Source organism: Cavia porcellus, unplaced genomic scaffold (genome assembly GCF_034190915.1).
Source record: "Cavia porcellus strain 051 isolate PalLab524CR breed Dunkin Hartley unplaced genomic scaffold, mCavPor4.1 scaffold_33, whole genome shotgun sequence".
Taxonomy (NCBI): Eukaryota; Metazoa; Chordata; class Mammalia; order Rodentia; family Caviidae; genus Cavia; species Cavia porcellus.
The window spans coordinates 14862025-14880582 of record NW_026947516.1 but is presented as its reverse complement, the minus strand read 5'-3'; the positions used below and the strand labels follow the sequence as shown (position 1 = coordinate 14880582).

At 43.6% G+C, this 18558-nt stretch overlaps 1 protein-coding gene across 2 annotated transcripts in view; it reads right to left on the bottom strand.

The window, feature by feature from the left end:
- Positions 1-18558, bottom strand: part of Egfl6 (EGF like domain multiple 6) — a 59298-nt gene that overhangs the window by 23854 nt on the left and 16886 nt on the right. For both annotated transcript variants that reach the window (XM_013144886.3, XM_003463028.5), the window contains exons 3-7: positions 13949-14041; positions 9613-9732; positions 6749-6868; positions 4261-4395; positions 2170-2292 (exon numbers count right to left, since the gene is read on the bottom strand). In XM_013144886.3, coding sequence (XP_013000340.1) covers positions 2170-2292; positions 4261-4395; positions 6749-6868; positions 9613-9732; positions 13949-14041 — 591 coding nt within the window. The remainder of the gene's footprint in view (positions 1-2169; positions 2293-4260; positions 4396-6748; positions 6869-9612; positions 9733-13948; positions 14042-18558) is intronic.

The following is an 18558-nucleotide window of genomic DNA, read 5'->3' as shown; positions in this document are numbered from 1 at the left end:
TACTGCAAAGGTATTAATACAAATTAACATTTGAAAGAAAAATATAAAAAATAGAGAAAGCCCTAAGGCCAAAAGCAGGGAAAGTCCATTGTACCATGGCTAGGGATAGACACGGAAGTGTTGACTTTGCCTCCTTGGAGTTACAGTGGCCTGACCCATGATAAGTACCCACAACAGGCCTACCATAAGCTCCATTATAGATAGGAGACACTGAGCTCAAAGGGGTTAAGAAACCTGCTAGAGGTCCCAGCCAGTGCGAAGCACAGCTAAGGTTTAAAGCCAGGCCTGGAATGCACATATGCACATGTTCAAACTTGGTGGCATCAGAAGATGCATGGGCAATAGGTTCCTGAGCACTCATTAAATATGGGAGGTTGATGTATTCCTTATCCTGTCTGGCTTTCTCTCTCTCTCTCTCTCTTAGCACCACACCATTGGGTACTTGTGCCCAGAAGGCTAGACACCACAGTATTGAGTTGCTGGTGACTGAGCAGTCACTTAATCCTACTCTTACGTCATCGTAAGAGTCCCACCCAGAGCCCCGAGCCTGAAGGCCTGTGGTCATGGAGTGTCTACTCAGTGGGACTCCCTGCTCCCTTCTTGGATTCCTAACAGTCATTTTGAAGACAGAATCTAACATCCACCCATTGGTCTTAATCTGCCACGGTTACCTACTTTTATTTCACATATCTTAAAATATTTCCAGGCACAGTTTACGCTTTTCCACACTATTTCTTCCCCAGTCTGCAGGTTGCCCTGTTCTTTGGCAGTTCTTCACAGTGCTTGATTTCTAGAGTCATTTCCTTTGGTTAGATTCTCAGTGGCACTCAGCCACAGCCCACTGGGGTACCATGGGCTTTTATGAGTGTGCAGCTAAATGCCCATCATGGTATACACAGCTCATCTTTGTGTGAGCAAGTGGATGCTGTTTGTATGATCAGGAACATTGACCACATGGGGGCATGGCAAATGACGCAGGGCAGGGTATGATTTGCAGCCGTACATGGTGGAATATGGGAGGATTCTGCTAAGGGGTGCATGAGATATTTGAGACAGGGAAGTAAACAAGGGAGCACAGTGAGGCAGTGCTACCAGGGATATGAGTGGAGGGATAAACCTAGGACACTTTAGATGCCAGGAGACACCATTCACCAGGGGAGGGCCTGCCACTGCGACCACAGCTGTCTTACTCTAGGGGTTCACCATGATTTCTAGCTCTCTTCTCTTTCATGGTGTATGAGAGGATTATTAGGGTTTTTTTGTGTGTCTTTTTGACACAAGGCTGGCCTTGAGTTCACTTTGTAGCCCAGGCTGGTCTTGTACTTGCAATGATCCTCCTGCCTCAACCTCCTGAGTACTGGGATTACAGGCATGCGCCACCACACCTGGCATTATTAGGGCTTTTTGCCCTCTGATTTCAGACATCTCCAAGCTTAAATAAGATCTTATACATGACTGACTATTCTTCTCTTGCTGCAACAAACCATAAGGCCTTAGATTGGTGTCCTAATGCCATAAAGTGGCCAGGCCACTGTCAACCTGTGTCCCTAAGTAACTATATTGAAAAGCAATTTCCTGAAAACTTTCTTTGGACATAACACACGTGAGAAGTAGACCTTTCTTGTTAACAACAAGAAAGTGTCATTTTATAGTTGTATACCTGGATTATAAATTTAAAGTTTTAACTCATAATTATTAAAGAAGTCACCAGCAAGAACAATGGAACACTTTACTATGCATCAGAAAAGCGAATTCAGGCTTGACTGTGAGGAAGTGATGCTCTCTGCTTCAACATACTTTGTTTTAACTATGCATTCTGGAAAATGTCCTGATTCACTTAAAGGATGGCTTGTTACTGCATGATACCCTAGGCTATCCTGACAGATATATTTCCTCAATGTGTTCTGCCTAATGTCTTTGTTGAGTAGTTGAAAGTATGTTGTGACCAGAAAAATATGAAGGACCTTTGCTATTCTTTAAGTTTGTGACTACAACTTTAGTGAGTATTTGAAATGTCTTCCAACTCACAAAGGAACAAGGCTGAGGCAGAGTTAAATTGCGAGAGAGAGAGAGAGAGAGAGAGAGAGAGAGAGAGAGAGAGAGACGAGAGACAAAGAGAAATGAAGGGAAGAAGCTATTGCAAAAACACCATGTCCAGATGCTACTTACCAGAACACTGGAATCCACTGCCTTTGTATCCCTGCTTGCATTTGCACTTGAAGGATCCTTGGGTATTGAGGCAGTTGGCATGGGGGCTGCATGCATGGATACTCACAACACATTCATTTATATCTAAAAATGTGAACATCCCAGTGAGCAACTTTATGATAACAGGGTTCACTGGGACACTATCACTTAGACTCGCGCAACTCCAAGACAAACCACTGAACACCATCAGCAAATCAAGTGCTGCCCAAAAATGGAGCAGTGCTGGGGCTGGGGATTTGGCTCAGCGGCATAAGCGCCTGCCTTGCAAGCAGGCAGTCGTGAGTTCGATCCCTGGTACCGATAAAAAGGAAAAAGACAAAAAAAAAAAAAAAAAAAACTTTGTTTACCAAAAAAAAAAAAAAACTACTAGGGGCTGGGGATTTAGCTCAGCGGCATAAGCGCCTGCCTTGCAAGCAGGCAGTTGTGAGTTCGATCCCTGGTACCGATAAAAAGGAAAAAAAGACCAAAAAAAAAAAAAAAAAGGAGCAGTGCTGGCTGGGAGCCCTGGCTTTGCCTGACCATGCCTGGTGGCAAGGAGCGACTCTGCAGCTCACCTCCTCGCAGCCATGCCACCTCCCACTTACTCATTCCTGGCCTGGGAATCTGCAACACACTCAAGGTTTTTTCTTAATTTTTTCATCTGTCTAATTTAGAACTAAATAACAGTATCAGAAAGTAAATTCTATATTTTGAAGGGCTTGCAACTCCTAACAAACAAAAGACAAGATTAGCCAGGAACCACTGACATCATCAGAACTCAGAGGCATAGGTATTTTGTTCAAAGCCTCCTGGAAGAAAGGATCAGGCTGGTCTGAGCTCGTTTGTTGGATTTAGAGCTGGAAAATTTGCCAAATTCCACCCAAATGAGAGGTTCATTTGCTCCACTCTCCATCCTGCTGTCTATCTACGCATTGGTAGACATGGCACATAAAATGGCTTATTGTTTTTTATCCAGCCATAAAGTGAGCTCACTTTGAAAACCTTGGAGCCTTGCTCAGTGTCAAGTCTCCAGCTCAACCTGTGGAACTTCCCTGGATGTGTCAGCAAGGGAGCACACATTCTGTAACACAGAACTAGATGGATCTGCAGGAGGGCATGGGAACAGAGTTCATGACAGACATGGATACTCTGAGCCTGTCTCAGACAGATGCTGTGTTTGAGAAGTTTGGAGGGAAGAGCTGTGGATATTTCACAAGATGATTCAAACACAATTAAGGCAGTGTTGCCCCAACATGACTACCCAAGACATATCCTGTGAAGTCCTGAGCATAGAGTTGAAAGAAATCCTATTTTTCCAAAGAGTTAGCTTTCCATGTCATGAACACACCTTTATTACACAAGTTCACATGCACAAGTACGTAAAGGGGAATCTAGAGGGAGCCCAAATTTCACAACAGAACAATATAACAAGGCCAAGGAGAATGCTTTTAAGGGCCTCTCCAAACACCCCACCTCTTGTGCCATTGAGACTTGGGGTCCCTTCTCTAAAGGATAAAATATTTTACTTCACAAAATTTAAGTCAATAGCTGATAGGTATCAGAATTTTATCAACGAGTGATTTTGGTGACTGCGGGAAGGGAACATTTTATTTGGAGCTCAAGCTATGTAAGAACTGAAAGAAGAGAGAGGAAAGAGCATGTGTCCTTGTCATCATTCATTTTTCTAAAGCCACCCTTGTGGAAGCTGCTATGAACAGATCACCAAGATCTTGTTAGTCTTCCTTCTATCAAATACAAATATTGCTTTATCATTTTCATTTTATATATGTAATTGGAGACAACCAAACCAATCCCACAAAACTCATCTCAAGATGTATCCCTCTCTACAATAGAACTATATTGCTTAAATCTTTATTGACCTGACTTCATATGTGTTGTCACTGGAGGGAGTCCCTAAATGACAGAAACTTAAAAAAAAAAGCCTCTATATTAAGCTGGTCACTACAGCAGACTGTTCATCTGACAGACTGAAGTGACATCAAAATATCTGCATAGAAAGCTAATAGGCTTGGGGGTAGGAGGAAACAACAAAGAGGTGCCATTAGTTCTTACCCACACAGTCATATCGTCCACTGCTATATTTCAGTTCAAACCCAATGTGACATTTGCAGTAGTAGCTTCCAAATGTGTTCACACATCTCCGATTGAAGGGGCAGACTGCTTTACCAGAGGCACATTCATCAATGTCTAGGGTGTAGAACCAGAAGGTGTCAGCAATGGCAAGAAAAATAGCCCTGCACTTTCAGCCCCAGCATGCAATGAGCATGCGCATGCACATGCGCATGCGCAGCCCCCTTACCAGGAACTGATTATCTGATGCCAGTATCCTTTCTTTCAGGAAGTACTCTAGATCCCCACCAGGCTTACACCCAGTTCTTCCCTTAATGTCTTTATGCTCCGTGCACATCTTTTCTTAGCAGCGTTTCTTCCCTGTAATGTCATTACTTATAGTCGCATCTGCTCTGATGTCAGACCCCAACTCTTTAGGGGTAAGGGGCTTGTGCCTGGCACTTGAGATTCACACATCATATGTGCAGTAAGTGAATAAATATTTTCTCCCAATAATATTTACATTGTAGAAAAAAATAGCCCCTTATCAAGTTCCTCCTACTGCAGAACTGACCCAAAACACAGAAATGTGGTCGTGGAGGAATCTACTTCTACATACATGGTGGGCAATGGTGACTGTGTAATGATGCAATGTTAGCCCAAAATAGGTGTGGTCCTCTTCTACCACTGAGAGTGACGTTACTGAGGGGCTGACAGCTGTGTTGACTGGTCACTAATTCAATCTCTGCTTTAAGTTTCGTACATCAAGTCAACTAGGTATTTTGCTGTCCTTCCAGACTGTAGTTAAATGTGCAAGCTGGTGCAGGCTTATTGTTGTCCTTGCATTCTTACAATGACAAGTAGTGGACTGACCAAAAGTGTTTTCAGTGATCACTTTCATGCCCATCCTCTTTCCTTTTTGGCTAAAATGGCACGCAAGAAATCCAATGGGTAGAAATTTGGATTCAGTTTGGCTAAGATTCAGCCTTGTCCTATGAGTCTTATTTTACTAAAGAGTATTAAATGCTGTGGTTCTACTTCAATCTTCAATTACTTTCAAAGAGAAGACACCATTTTTAATTTACACATATATTTTTTTAAAGTGTTCAACCGATTTAGGACCTATTTGGTTGAGCATACTAAATGCAGTTCTGTATATTTAGGATAAATGCCTAGCACCTTGACTGAAAAATATTTCTATTGCTTTGAAGATTATTAAATCATATGGCTATTTGATATTGAGTCTAAGATTAAGAACTTTTACAACATTCAGGTTTGGATTGATATTCCTTATAGAGGCTTTATACTTCATCTAAATATTACGTGTGTTTGGTGCAATTATTATAAGTATGTACAGTTTGGTGGATGATCATAATTCAGACTTGCAAACTGAATCACAAGATATATAGTGTTTCAGTCACCCAGGGTGCCACGTGGGGTGCCTCAACCATAACCTCTTAGCTCTCAGTATTCATAGCTGCTGTAGGCTGCTCGCTGGACCTGTGACATTCTGTTTCAGTCTCCATCTGGGCCAGGCTGGGAGTACTGGGGAGTCATGCTCTGGAGCAGCCCCCCATTAGTGAAGGGCAGAAGTTGACAGAGTCACCCCAGCACCCTTGCCCTGGCGGAAAAGCTTCGAGCAGCCTCCCCCATCTCCCAGAGGTGCCTGTAGCTCATTTAACCTGTTCACTAAAGTCACCTGGCACCAGTGTCATCCTTTCCCTGAGTCACTTGTCTGTTCCTCCACTGGGTGTTTCCTGAGATCGTATCCGTACCAACTATTCTGCTCAACTTCCATGGAACCCAAAGCTAAGATACGAAATAAGACAAAGGAGAGCAAGAGACTGTAGTTCTATGCCATGGATTTGATGAAACCTAAAGTTTCATTAAATGAAGGCTTTGTATGGTCCTTGATTAATATTGTTGATTTAGTCTGCTTATTTTCTCCAGTCAAAAGTAACTATGGAATACTTAGCTTACGTAATTTAGAGCAAGTTTTCTTGGTGAAATTGGTTACTTGCTAATTTAAATTAAACAACATAGAAGGTATATGCTATTTTCACTAATGGTATGTCCAAAGATATGTAAATACGTTTTTTTTTTTTTTCTGGGAGAATATTTGCTTGAACTTAGAATATCGCTCAAAGGCCTTAAAATCTTACTCACCAAGTGATGACATATGAATAATGGAGCTTCTAGTAGATGGTACTTGAAGTAAAACATGCAGGGCAAATACACTAAAATAAAATTATTTTTATCTTTTTTTCCCCCACTGTGCATCAGGCAATGAAGAATGAAGAATACTAGAGAAACATTCTTTTTAGCATCCACAAGTATATTTATAAGCAGAAATGACTGCAAACAACCTGTTAGAAATGGACACACACTCATATACTTGGAAGTTCGCAGTGATATATAAAAAAGAGGTTATTCAGTAAAGGGGAAGTCGAGGCAGGAGAAGTAGAAGTGGAGGCCATTCCTACCGTCCTACCTAGGCACACCCTTCCATTTGAGGCCAGGCGAAGTCCTGAGGATGGACACAGACATCGAGGTCCTTCCTCTGTGTCTTCGCAGCCATACTGGCAATTGGTCTTGGCACAGGTCCGAGAGTCTGCAAGAGTAGACCAGAATTAGCCTGTCCCTCCTGAGATGTCAGGCATACATGCTAAGAAGCTATCTCTGGATTCTGAGATGTTGGATGCAACATGTGGAATAGCATTAAAGGACAAGTTTTATTGTATGTGAGTCCCAAGTGGAAAGCCCAAAGGAATCAGAGCAGATGTTAGTGACTTGATGGCTCCTGGTGAATCCTGCCCATAGTCTGTTTGCTTGGGTGAGGCACTGACCCTGTAAGTAAGACATTTAGCTTTTTGATTACATCTCTTTCTCTTCTTGTGTATTCTTGGGCCAGTCCTTTGTGTCACTTGGCTGATCTCTATGGGGTACGAAGTAACTGCTCATTTAAACTGTCAGTCTGAGTCAGTAGGGTAAAAGACCCCATTTTTGAGAACCCTCCATGCATAAATAACCTCAATAACAGTCATTGGACCACAAGACCTATATTAAAATATATGGCAGATACTGCTGATCAGCTGCCTGAAAGCCACCCTGGACCCATTTTTCTCTAGTTATTCTCAACACGGGGGCTGGAAAACCAGGTATTTATCTTTTTTTTCCAGTTCCCTTATGGCAAGGAGTAGCCATGTGATCAGTGTGGCCAAAGAAATATAAAGAGAACTCCACTGGAGGGGGTGGAGCTTCTGGAGAAAGATATTGCTACATTATAAAATGGTATTCATCCATTAGTGCCACTTCCTTCCACTGAGTTTTGTCTACCTTTGATGTGTGAATGACAGCTGGAGCCAAAGCAGCCATATTGCCACTACGAGGCCACTAGCATAAGAATAAAGCTAACGGCTGAGGATATAGCTCAGCAGCACAGTGCCTGCCTGGCAAGCACAAGGTTGTGAGTTTGATTCTTGTTGCCAAAAATAAATAAATAAATAAATAAATAAATATTTAAAAAATCAAATCAATAAAAGCATCCTCACTCTGAGAATGGCAGAGACTGTGTCCTTGCTGAGCTGCCATGGAACTGCTTTGCCTCCAACTTTTTCTAGTAAACGAGATCATTTAGTTGGCTTTTTCTGTTACTTGTTGCCAAACATAACTTCTTTAGCAGGGGTCCATCGTACATGGGGATCATAAACACCTGAGTGCTAAAATATTCCTATGGTTTCGGCCTGATGTCTACAACAATGGTGAATACAGTGGTTCCATCCACCCTCTTTGGCAGCATGCCAGTCACCCAGTGGGACAAAACAGATGGTGAGGGGCCAGGCGGAATCCAATCAGCACCGAGAAGAGAGGTCCTGGACACTAAGCTATAGACAGGGAGCACAGGGAACCCCCAGACAGAAAGAAGATACAGGAATAGGGACTGAAGGTGACTTAGCAAGCACCTACTGATGGTTATGCTATTCATGTCTTCTTCTGTCTTTGGCAATCCTCTTTTAAACTTTTTAAAAGTAACATAACTCTATCTTTTCATTTGGGGAAAGAAATCTGATCTAGCTCTCATGAATGTTTCAGAAGCATCTCTTAGCATCTTTTTGGAAACTTGAAGAGATCATTGTAAAAGTGGAGACAGTGGTCCTCTTCCCAAAGGGGGAGGAGGCTCGGGCAAAGTTCTACTTGGTTGTTTTTCCAAGGGCACTGGCTTTGTAAGAACCCATCAAACTATGTATTTGCTTCCATGAGTTTCTGTATAATTTATAATAAGAAGGATTTTTAAAACAGGACACTTTGAATGGCCACTTTATCTCTTGAGCTTGCTTGCTAATGGAAGATCTGAATAACTAGTGGTGTGGGGGCACCTTGCCAAAAAGAGTCACGACAAGGAGGAGCCGGGAGTTGGGGGCCGTGAGCTGTGCACTAGGCAAGATTTTATAACCTTGGGAAAGCCCAGGATGCGCCAGGGAGTCTGCGTGACTCTGTAAACATATGGAGCTGAGTTTGCTGGGGGCTGCAGGGTAGAGAAAGGAGAGATGAGAGAGAGGAGGGGAGAGGGGAAGGCAGGCAGGGAGCATGGGTTTGCTTTTCAGCTGCAACATAAAACCTGAAAAGCCTTTCCTCTCCATAAATGAATGGATGTAGACTCTAACCCTCCCACAGGACAGGGGTGTTTCTTTGTCACAGAAGGCCTTTTCTTTTCAGGAATGTGAGTCGGAATGCATTTCCAATGGGAGCCGCTAATCTTTAGGAGTGGGACAGGGGCGTGAGAATGGTAGCTGGAGGGGAGGATCATGCCTGGGATTGCATGGAAATGTATCGCCTCTCCAAAACAATATGCGCATGTTGGTCAACGTGCTTGATTGCAGGATGGAACCCAACTCACCCCTGCCTATATGGAGATACAGATATAGATGCATAATTTATTTTCCTCCCAGTCTGTCCTTTTCCTTTGTAAAGTAAGTGTCCAGAAGAGGTGAAGCCTATAGAGACAGAAAACAGACTGCTGGCTGCCAAGGGCAGTGAGGAGGGAGGGAGGGACAGCTAATGGGGATGGAATTCTTCCTGGGCTGAAGGTGTTCTAGAATTTGACAGTGGTGATGGCAGTGCAACATTCTGAAGGCACTGAATGCCACTTTTAAAACTGGTTATAATGATGGACCTCATATTTTATATATTTTACCGTCCTTTCTTTTTTAAAAGTAAGTGCCCCCAAGATGTTTTACTTTGGGGCATTGTTGGAGATTGAACAAAGATCACTGAAGTCAGCCTTTTCCAATGCATCAAGTGGCAAAAGCCAAAGCTCAAACGCTGGCCAGGAGTGGCCTGGGTGCTGGAACTTACTGGCACAAGTCGCATCTGGCATGAGCGTGTGGCCGCTGAGACAGAAGCACTTGTAGCTGCCATGTGTGTTCACACATCTGTGCTGGCATAGCCGGGGTTTGATTCCACACTCGTTCACATCTGCCGGGGTTGTTGGAAAATGGAGAAAGGTTAAACGCATGGAGAGGCACCCGGGTGCAGAAGGCTAGGTACCAATCTTGGAAAGCGCAACTGGGCTGGCTTCCCTAGAACCCAAGGCTACCTAGCTGCCTCCTGCTCTGCCATCAAGTGCCATCTCGAGAGACTGGTGAGGATCTGAGGCCGATGCTCATTCATCATTGGAGAAAATGGAAATTGGTAAAAACACTTTGAAAACTGGCAGAACCTACTAAAGTTAGATACAGATATACCTGTACCCTTGCAAATCCAGTCCTGAGCACATACGTAACAGAGATGTGGACTTGAGCTCACCAGAAACCACAAACATCCACTAAAATGATCCTAATAGTACTAGTTTTAATAGCTCAAAATGCAAATTAATCCAAACACTTCCCAGGAGGATAGATTGATGACCTGAATACACATGCATTGGAATACTATACGGCAGTGAGATGAGCCTCACAAACATGATACTAAGTGGAAGAACTGAGGGACACACATGCTTACATACTGTGTTACTCTATTTATATAAAGTTAAAAAAACAGTTATAAATAATCTGTGACCTATGAGGTCCAGATATGCTTTTCTTTTTGGGGTGGAAGCGAGTAGATGGAGCATGGGATTACTTGGGGAGGTGACTGCTAAGTTTCTACTTCTTTTGATTTAGATACTAGTTTACATGGGTGTGTGAAAATTTATTGAGTCATACACATTTGCTATATGCACAAATCTATGTGTAGACTACTGGAATTAAAAAGTTATAAATACACAATTTAGAAAGATCTGCCTTGTATGCTTTCCTAGGCAGCTTGTGACAGATGCCAACAGCATGGCCTCCTTTCTGTCACTGTTTCAGGTGGCTCTGGACTGGCCCGATTATCTCAGCTCACACCCTTCCAGAGGGAGCCCTGCCAGGCAGCTGGGTGGTGAGAACAGAGGACATTTAATCCCTTGTAAAGGGGTTCACAGGGTGTTGTTAAGCAATAAGAGTAGTGCAAAAGCTATAAGGTCATAAATGTGTAAATCAATAAAGAAATGAATAAAGAAAGAAAATGTAAGAAAAAGGCAAGACATGCTCTTAATGTAAACCATGCTTGTCTTTAGGTGGTAAGACCTAGGGCAGTGGTTCCCAATCATTCTGGCACCAGGAACCAGTTTTGTGGAAGACAATTTTTCCACAGATGGGAGTGGGTGGGTGGTTTTGGATAATTTAAGGGAACCCTCAACCGAGGTTCCTCACATGCGCAGTTTGCTATAGGTTTTGTGCTGCTGGGAGAATCTAATTCACAAACTGATCTGGCAGGAGGGGGAGCTGAGGTGGTGATGCCAGCAATAGGGAGTGGCAGTAACACAGAGGAAGCTTTATGGTTCACCTCCCCTTGTCTGGTCCTGTTCCCAACTGGCCATGGATGGGTACTGGTCAGTGGCCCAGAGGCTGGGAAGTCCAGATGGAGGGTGCCTTTCTTCTCTGTGTTTTTCAGTACTCTGTGTTTTTCAGTACTTTCTAAAAACCAGTGGGAACACAGAATTGCTCTTGAACATGTGGTCTTGCGTAGTGGCCCCAAATCTTACATCGCCCAAGGAAAGACAAAACCACCACATTCCACGGAAAATGCAAAATCAGTGTGGCCATGGGCACAACAGCGTGCCTTTCTCTCCTGACAAAATCTGTATGTGGGGCTCTTCCAACATCCTTGCCGGACCTTTGAAAGTCCCTTCTCCGCTGCCTGTGCCCTCTGCCCTACCCTCTCCCCAACAAGATCCTAACAGCATCAAGCAGGAGAGGAGGCTGAAAACTGACAACTGGACCTAATGGCAGGAATGCCCCATCACCTGGCTGTAACTCACAGCTGACTCCCTTGTCTCCTGGAAGGAGCATTATTGGGAAAGGCTGCAGTTGAGGGCTGAGGCCTGTCACCCTGAGTGGATATATGTGGCCTTTGATCAGGCTGCACATGGCAGGGAGGCTGTGGGGGAAAGACAGACCCAAACTTGAGCCAACTGGACCACTTCCTTAGGGCTAATATTTTACCAGGACTTGAAAACCAGCATGAAGAATATGGTCTCTCTTTCAAGTCTCTTGAGAAAGTATCTTGGCATAGAATCCAAAATATGTGGAAAATTGAATTTTGCAGTGTGCAAGCTGTGGTGAAAGATATAGCTTAGGAGCACATGATTCTTTTTTTGTTTTTTGGAGATGGATCTCACTGTGTAGCCCAGGCTACCCTCAAACTCAAACTTCCTGCTTCAGCCTCCCAGGTGCTGGGATTACAGATGTGCATCGCCATGCCTGGCAGGAGTGCATGATTCTTTATGTACTTCTCTCAAGCAGTGGGATAGAGATCTAAAAAGCACCTCTGGGGCCCTGGCCTTGTCTCCATGTGGGCAGGATGACACGAGAGACAGAGACTCTTCTCAGAGGCTGCAGGGCTGCCAAAGGATGGAAAGGCAACCCTCAGTGTGTGCTGTTAAGCTGCAGGCTTGGAGGCCAGGGCTGGGATGCCTAGGGAGCAGAGGAAGCCAGCCTGCGGCTCAGTCTCCACTGTCCCTTCTAGAACTCTGGCAGCCTTTCTTAGGGACAGCTGGACTGAATTTGCTGCTCTTTGTTCAACTTCCTAATAGGATACGAGACAGTGTTTCAATGCCGCAGTTTTGTTCATGTCAAATTTCTTACCCTCTGTTGATGTTTGAGTTCAGAGCATTCTTTTTTTGCAGATGGTACTGAGGATCCAACCCAGAGCCTTCGCACTTAGCTAAATCTCAAGCCTTTTTTGTTTGGAGACAGGGTCTTGCTAAATTGCCTGAGTTGGGCTTGAACTTGTGACCTTCCTGCCACAGTCTCCCAGGACCTGGCTCATACCATTCATTGCTGGAGGAGGTGTTCAGTGCATTGCAGGGTGTTTAGGACGATCCCTGGTGTCCATCCACCAGATACCAGTAGCACTTCTCACACTCAATGTGAAAACCAAAACTGTCTCCAGATATTATCAAGAGTTCCCTGGGTGGCTAAGTCAAAATTGCTGGTCTACTGCACTGGCCAGGCCACTGGCTCCAATGAGATATTTTTATGCATCATCCAGATCTCTCGACATCAGCACTGTAGGATGTTCTGTGACATCCCTGGCCTCTCACCACTAGGCAATCCCCTCCCAAATGTCTTCGGACACTCACCCTGGGGTAAGGTTCCCAGATTTGGCAAATAAAAATACAGCATTTCCAGTTAAATTTGAATTTCAGACAAATGATTAAACCCATATAAGATTTGGAACACACATGCATTCTACAACTGTTTGTTGTTTAACTGAAATTTAAATTTGAGTGGCCATCTGAAATTTGAACTTCACATAAATGGCTAATCCCATACAATACCTGAAACAAACATACATTTATTTATTGTTTACCTGAAATTTAAATTTATTTATTAAAATACAGTAGGCATCTGTATTTTATCTAGGGCATGAAATCAATGCAGTTTACAAACCACTGTGTTAGATATTATAAATAAACACTTTAAGTCCTTCAGATAAATAGCCTAGGACAAATGTCACCAACTGTCTTTTAAAATGTATCAGTTACAAGATGATGAGCAGCATTCACCGAAACAGTTCCATTGTTAGATATAGATAGCATCCCATAAAAGGATTCAAGAGTGCAAAGATACGGATAGGGCAATGCTTGGCTGAGAGCTGTCCGCAGTGGCAGTACGTTAAGACAGCATAAATGATTGGTGGGAAGGTCTGTTTCATCACTGGTGACAGTGATCACAGCAGGGGCCAGGAAGTGATATTGGCAAGTAGAAGGGTGATCCGCGCTGACTGAGGCAGAAGCCCCTGAGAGTAGTTTTGCCAGAGAAAAGGGCCCAGAGGATGTAGAACAAACTTCTAGCTAGATTGTACTAAGAATTAAGGGTGGCCACTCTTGCTTTGTCATTTATATCATTTTGCACCGCTAGGTTTGATAAAAATAAAAAAGTACATTGTTAGGTACTTGTAAAGGCTCTTTTACTGGATATCTTGACAAAAGCCAGAAATTTTACATTTATCATGAGGAGAGATGGGCTGAAAAAGAATCTTGTCCCGAAATCATGCTCATGTGAAGATTCAACTGCAGTAACCTAAGAAATCCCAGGTGCCACATTTGTCCCAAACCCCGCTGCAATAGTGGAATTTGTGCTCCAGCCGCAGCTGGTGCGCTGACCTTGGCTGCAGCTCTTCCCGGTATATCCTGGAAAGCACCTGCATTTGTTCGGTCCCACGCACTCGCCGAACTTGCACCCAAGTTCGCAGGTGGCTGTGAAAGGAAAAGATGAGGTGAGCACAAAGGTACAGAAGTGGTTGCTGTTTTCTGGGTGATAGAGACTGCCTCAGGGCTGTACAGAGGATGCTCTGTCTGCTCTCTAGTCTAGACAAAGGTTTCCATGAACGAGATTGTCCATATGAACGACATTGTCCCCATGAACGACATTGTCCCCATGCCTGCTCCCCACTAGTGCCACTTTTTCCTGCTCCTTTGCTTAGCATCTTCCTGCCTTTTGTGGTGTGCAAAGAAATATACAGGCTCCCAGACCTCAGTCAGCCAGTTGTGCATGTCATCACAAAACACGTAACCAAAAAGTGAAGACACGGAGCCCACAGTAACCCTGGGCAAGGTCCAAGGTCTCTCATCCTTCTTTCCATCTCATGCCATATTTTCTGTCCTAGTTTTCTTCTGAGTGGTCAAATGCTTTTTAACGGTGTGCTTATCAGTCAAACGGACAATCCACAACAGATTGGAGGCAAGAGAGTGCTCCCTCCAGCCCTCAGGATGGGAACTCAAAGGACGATGAAGATGAAGGAGAAGAAGAAGAAGAAGAAGAAGAAGAAGAAGAAGAAGAAGAAGAAGAAGAAGACGACGACGACGACGACGGAGGAGGAGGAGGAGGAGGAGGAGGTGATGATACAGGAGGCGGCATGATAAAGGCAGGGTTTGCTTTTGTATGCTATTCACTTCTGAATCACAACACCTCACACAAAGAATGCAGATGATCAATGTTTGTTTAATACATAATGTAGGAGGAGAAACGACTGGGATAAAATGTAATTGATTGATTTGGGGACCAAAAAACCCACGTGTGGTGGCACACACCTGTAATCTCTGCACTTGAGAGGCTGAGGCAGGAGGATTGCCAGGAGTTTCAGGCCAGCCTGGGCTACACGGTGAGTTGAAGGGCAACCTGAACTATGTAGAAAGAGCCTGTCTCAAAAAAACAAAAGGGTACTGGGAGAAATGGGCTAGAGATAATTTGGGATGTGATGGCCTAGAGAGTACTGGTAGGATATACTGAGAGAGAATTGGAGAAATATGAGCTAGAGAGCATGGAAAGAATGGCCTAGCATATACGCAGAAGAAAGGGTTTAGAATACCAGGAGGAGTGGCCTAGAGAAAAGAAAAAAAAAAAAAGAAAAGAAAAATATAGTCAAAGATGATGGCTGTTTGAGTCCACCTCACAAGGAAAAGATGAGTACACTGCAGGCTCTCAGCCATTTCTGGGCCAGTAGGAGCTCAGGAGACGATCCCCCAACAATGGCCCAGGAATGCGGCTCATGGTCTGCCTTTCTGTTCCCTGGCTCAGCAAGCCTGTTCCTAAAGCCTTTAACCTCACGTTCTGTTTTTGTAGTTGTGAAATTCATCACCCTTCTCTCAGTTTCCTCTTCTCAAAATCTCAGTGATCTCTGTTTTTTTCCTGGTCCCCAAATCACTCAGTTACAGCACTCTATCCCTGTTTCTAACACCAACGGAGCCTCTGAAGAAATGTTTCCTCAGTTAATGGAAACCGCCTTGTCCCCTGATGTCCAGGATACTATGCTGAGCCCTCTTCTCTCCTCGCTTTTCCTAGTATGGCCTGTGACTGGTGCCTCACTGTGGCAGGGTTCACAAGGCCACCTTCTTGTTTCCTGGCAGGCCAGACTCCTGTGCAGTTAGCACCCAGAGCTCTGGGTGCGACAGGAGGAAACGCGACTTCTTTCTAAACAGAATCTCTGCCTGTTTTTTCCTCTGCTCCCTTCCTTGCTTCCAGAATCCTCCTAAGAGCAGCCCACAGTGGAGTCTTTGTATATGAATCTCTTTTTTCAGGCCCTGCTCCTAGGAAACCTGATATCAGACATGACATTCAAGGGTCCTAGAACCCAGCTCTGAGCATGTCACATGTCACACAAAGTCCTCCTATGATCTGTTGGCTCCTGAATACACAATGGATGCAGAACCAAGTCAGACCCACCATGACCTGGCCTTTATCTTCTTTTTTAGCCCGAGTTTCCACTGTCTCCTAGATGTGAGGCCAACACTATGGCCAAAGCTCTCTAGAGCACCCTTTGCTCTCAGCCTCTTTCTATTTTACCTCTCCCTGGAGAGCCCCTCCCCCACGTTCTGGTGGTTAGTGTCCTACTTACCCTTCAAGGAATGCCTTCCTAGATTTCTCCAGCCACATATGAATTTCCACCCAACTTTGAGAACTCCACAGTGAAATGGACCAGAGCAATTGGCCAGTCTTTTTCTTATTAAAAAGTTAGGTACAGTTTTGCTTCTATCCTTAACTTCTATCTATTACTGAATTCTAAGTGCTTTTAGGACAGGGACCTAACATTCATTGTTATTTTTCCTGCAGCATTTATTATAATACTGTAAGTATGCTTTACAGTGTGTGCAAATATTTTTGAGTACAAGAATAAATAGTAATGAGTAAATAGGTATAGAACATTTAGTTTCAGGGGAACATTTGAGGGCCCTAGATAAATCATAACTGAGAAGGCAGGGAAAAATGCTTTCCAACAAAGTTTTTCCACTTTTAGAGACAAAAGAGATAGATTCTAATTTCCATTGTCTATTTTGTTGCGAATGTGTACTTGGTGATGCAGCTTTAAGTTCAGATGTTAAAAAAATAAATCTTATATTTTTTTAAGCCCTGAAGAGCTCTGATTGTTCCTGGAAACTGACTTCCAGTGTGATCCAGACAGGAAAGCCCAGGATAAATGCCAAATAACACACAGGAGAAATGGTGAATAATACCCTGGCTCTAAGGTCAAAGCTTCAGAAAGATGTTTTCAATTTACAGTAACTTAGGATCTGTGACTTGAACAGCTAATACATAGCAAAGGGAAATTCAGTCTATGTCCAAAAGGGCCAGAGAGTGAAGTATGCTTTCCACAAAGTACAACTTTTTTGTCCAGTTCGCCCCACAACTCCTCCATCTGTAGTTTTTCAATAGGGATTTGTTTGTGGACAACTCTTTATTACATCTCGCTAATATTATGTACATTTTAAGCTTAATGATATGGAGTTGATGCATGCCCTGTTTTAGGAACAGATTTAGACAGGGCAGAGCCCAAGAGCTGGAAAACTCCAGCACACACAGAAGCAGGGGCTTGAGAGAAACAGAGGGCGAATAGATGGATAGAAGAGAGGCCCATGCAGACTGGGGCCTCCCAGCTCAGGCTTTGGCTCTGCTTGTTTGGCCAGAATGATGAGTATTCTCCTAGCTGTGTGGCCCACTCTGATTTAGAAATCAGAAACCCAGCACTCAGGGACTAAGGACCCTTGGTATTAGGTGCTTCAAGAACTGTATCATTTTAGCTGGGCATGGTAGACCATGCCTGTCATCCGAGTGCTCCAGAGGCTGAGGCAGGAAGATCACTGTGAGTTTAAGGCCAACCTGGGCTACATAGGGAGACTCCATTTAAGAAAAAAACAAAAGAAAGAAAGAAAGAGAAACAAAGAAACATATGACTTTACCATCCAGAAAGACCATGCAAATTGAATAAAATGTGGCATGTACTTTAGACCTAAAAGTCATGCAACTTACAACTTAAATATTTGCTCGGGGCAGTAGAGGTGCCAATGATCTTTTCAGCTTGCAAAACTTGCATATTGAACATTCTGCTCAAATCTTCTACACCTGACCTTTTAAAGTCTTGCTTCAAATTCCTTCATGCCTGTGTGTATATATATAGTCATGGAAGCATTGAGGCTGTGATTGGCTGTGCATATGGCAGCCACATTGCTCTGATCAGTTAAAGAATAGCCCTTCTAGAAAGCCCAAGCTCGTCCTCATTTATGCACCAGTGACCAGCCAGGCCTTTACAACTTTCCTGGCAGTAGGTGCTGAGGTTCATGCGACTGTAAGAGAAGTTACAAATCATGTGTCTCATGTGACTCTTACCCCTTTCCACCTGACTGACTTCAAATAAAAATGTTATGTTGTCTAGAAAAAAACATACAGCCACATTTAACCCTTCTATCACCTGGTACTTTAATAAACAGAAAGAAGTCTGTGATGAGATTCATTAGTCCCTTCTGACTAAATAGCAGTTTATAAGGTATTTTCTGTGTGTTCCAGGTCATAAACACACTTTTTACTGCTTATGCGTTGTACTCTCTCCATGTGGCAGGGGAGGAAATATTTAGTGAGCTACCTACCTTGTCCAAGGTCACTTATCATTAGTCAGTCTAGTTGACAATGCCATTGTTTGTGACACTTTTATAAATCCAACCATAGGGAGGATCCATTTACCCATTTCATTGACACAATTCCCAGGGAGATGTTCTAACTTCACCTAACTGGGCAATGGTAATATTCACTTTTTTTTTCTTTGAGATAGGGTCTTACTAAGTCACTAAATTTCCCAGGCTGAGACTGACATTATAATCCGCCTGCCTTGGCTTCCCAGAGTGCTGGGATTATAGGTGTGCACCACCATGCCCTGTTAATCTTTATTTTTCTAGCATCGTCACACTCTTACTATCCCATCACAAGGGAACTGTGGGGATGTGAG